This window comes from Sinocyclocheilus grahami, unplaced genomic scaffold (genome assembly GCF_001515645.1).
Source record: "Sinocyclocheilus grahami isolate Dianchi unplaced genomic scaffold, SAMN03320097.WGS_v1.1 scaffold745.1, whole genome shotgun sequence".
Classification (NCBI taxonomy): Eukaryota; Metazoa; Chordata; class Actinopteri; order Cypriniformes; family Cyprinidae; genus Sinocyclocheilus; species Sinocyclocheilus grahami.
In genome coordinates this window covers 255,953-259,356 of record NW_015505924.1, presented here as the reverse complement: position 1 = coordinate 259,356, position 3,404 = coordinate 255,953, and the positions used below count along the sequence as shown (strand labels likewise).

The window sequence follows — 3,404 nt, the reverse complement described above, 5'->3', positions numbered from 1 at the left end:
CACCCACCCACAGACACACAGACAGACAGACAGACAGACAGACTCACTGACTCACACACAAACTCACGCTCGCTCACACACACACACACTCACAGACAGACAGACACACACACACACACTCATTCACAGACACACAGACAGACAGACAGACAGACAGACTCACTGACTCACTCACAGACACACACACAAACTCACGCTCAGTCACGCTCACACACACACACAAACTCACACTCACTCTCACACACACACACTCACAGACAGACAGACAGACAGACACACACACACACACATTCACAGACAGACAGACAGACAGACAGACACACACACACACACACACAGAGACAGACAGACTCACTGACTCACACACAAACTCACGCTCGCTCACACACACACACACACACACTCACAGACAGACAGGCACACACACACACACTCATTCACAGACACACAGACAGACAGACAGACAGACAGACTCACTGACTCACTCACTCACACGCTCACACACACACACACACACACACACACAAACTCACACTCGCGCTCACACACACTCACACTCACACACACATACACACACACACACACAACGCAGGCTGCTTAATGGGTGTGTGACAGTCTGACAGAGAAGAGAGAATAGAGGTGTCGCTTTGTCTAATTAAATACTAAATCTGTCTTTAGTAATTATATCAGCTGAATGACTTTTGCTTTACTAATAGCAGTGCAATAATCAAAAAATAATAATATAAAATTTAATATTACATTATATAATTATATACATGCATAACTATATACATAAACGTATATATTAATGTAATATTAATATATTATAATATTTGCCATAATTAAATAATAATAATAATATTTTAAAAAATTAATTATAAAATGATAAATTATTTAAATAAAAATGTATATATTAATTTAAAATGAATATATTATATTATTGATATTATACTGCCCATAATTAAATAATAATAATAATAATAATAATTAAAAATGATAATAGATTAATTTGCAATAATGAAATCTGACCGTCTATACAGAAAGTCACATGGTCAGTGACAACAACAACAACAAAAGTAGTATCTTCTGCTCACCAACACGGCATGTGCTTGATCAAAAATATAGTAAAAATTGTGAAATATTATTACAAATAAAAATAGCTGTTTTCTGTGTTAATATCTGTTAAACTGTAATGTATTTCTGTGATGCGCAGCTGTATTTTCAGCATCATTACTGCAGTCTTCAGTGTCACATGATCTTCAGAAATCAGTATAATATGCTGATCTGCTGCTCCAGAAACATTTCTGATTATTATCAATGTTGAAAACAGGTGTGCTGCACAATATTCTTGTGGAAACCGTGATGCATTTTATTTTTCAGGATTCAGATGAACAGAAAAGTTCAAAAGAGCAGCATTTATTAGAAATAGAAACATTATATGTCTCTTTTGTGAGTGTTGGCGTATATGAGGATATATATGCAAATGTATTGATCAGGTCACACTCACGGGTGATGATGTAATCTTGTGTCAGCGTCTCGGCGTGTTTCTCCTTCCTCTTGCTCTTGACCACACACAGCATCGCACCTCTGAAGAACAAACAACACACAAAAAAGGATATCAGCTTCTAAAATAAGAGAAAGCATGCTTTAAAATAAGCTAAACAACTAAAGACCAACACAGCAACTTCCACAATGTTTCTTATTTTAATTAATTCCCTAAACAACTGTTTTTTTTTTTTTTTAAAGAAAACCTGAATTCTCATCAACAAACATGCATTACATTTTTTTTTTTTACTTTTTAATAATAAAAGAAACAATTAGGATATCAGCTTCTAAAATAAAACCTGGATACATGAGGGAATTTTAAAAGTGATTTTTAGACCTGGAAAATTCATGGAAATTTAGAAACATCCTAAAACATCCTGACAATCTTAAAAAACGAACTGGAAATCTGAATTGGAGAATTGTTATTATTATTATATCAATTAATTATATTAGCACTCCTAGTTTTAGTTAAAAACATAAAAGCATTTGCATGATCACTATCGTGCAAACATGCTGTATTGAAAAGAAATGCATGAAAATTCATGGAATTTAAAAAAAAAATTATATTTACATGTGTGATTTTCAGATAATGGAAATTAGTGAACTTCTTAAAATGTCATGGTAATTTCTATAAATATAAATATTCTAGTCATGACAAGTTCTAAAATATTTTTTCGGGTATAAATTGCTATTTGAGTAAATAATAATAATAATAATAAACATGAACTAAAGGAAAGCTGAATTAAGTAATTTAATTATTATTATTATCTGTATTATTTTAATATATTATCACCCCTAGTTTAAGAAGAAAAAATTTATTAAAACAATAATAATAATAATGTTATTATAATTATATATATTTCACAGAATTCTCTGTGTTTAAAGGTGATTTCTAAACCTGGAAAAGTCATGGAAATTAATACACATCTTTAAAAGTTATGGAAATTTCTATTATAAATATATTTTTCTAATATGTTATTATAAGTATAAATATATATTCTTGTTATATCAAGCTCTAAAATACTTTACCAAGTAGAAATAGTTATTCGTGAGTAAAAAAAAATAAGCAGAAACTACTGGAAAATGTAATATGTTTAATATTTTAATTTGATATTAATTATTTATGTTACATTTTATATAGAGTGGCATGCGAAAGGTTGGGAACCCCTTGCAGAATCTGTGAAATTGTGAATAATTTTAACAAAATAAGAGAAATCATACAAAATGCATGTTATTTTTTTATGTAGTACTGTCCTGAGTAAGATATTTTACATAAAAGATGTTTACATATAGACCACAATTATTAAAATAACCCCCTTCAAAAGTTTGTGAACCCTTGGTTCTTCATACTGTGTGTGTCACCTGGATGATCCACGACTGTTTGTGTGTTTTGTGATGTTTGTTCATGAGTCTCTTGTTTGTTCTGAACAGTTAAACTGAGCTCTGTTCTTCAGAAAGATCCTCCAGCTCCTGCAGATTCTTCAGGTTTCCAGCATCTTCTGCAGATTTCAACCCTTTCCAGCAGTGACTGTAGGATTTTGAGATCCATCTTTTCACTCTGAGGACAACTGAGGGACTCAAACACAACTATTAAAACAGATTCAAACATTCACTGAGGCTCCAGAAGGAAACATGACGCATTAAGAGCAAGAGAAAACTTTTGAATTTTGATTTTGAAGAGGATGAAGATGAAGATGTCCAAATTTTTCTTTGGGGTTTTTTTTTGGTTGGGATTTTTTTCCCCATTTAGTTTTGCCCTTCAGAAGCATCTCAGAAGACGAAATAAGTCAAATTTACCTTGATCTTCAAATTAAAGGTGCAATAGGTGATTGTCTTCAGAAACATTTTTTGTTATGCTG

At 32.0% G+C, this 3,404-nt stretch overlaps 1 protein-coding gene across 1 annotated transcript in view; it reads right to left on the bottom strand.

Moving 5' to 3' along the window:
• The window catches only part of LOC107560824 (WD repeat-containing protein 70-like), a 77,333-nt gene that overhangs the window by 2,913 nt on the left and 71,016 nt on the right, over positions 1-3,404 (bottom strand). The window contains exon 16 of the mRNA XM_016245092.1: positions 1,508-1,587. Coding sequence (XP_016100578.1) covers positions 1,508-1,587 — 80 coding nt within the window. The remainder of the gene's footprint in view (positions 1-1,507; positions 1,588-3,404) is intronic.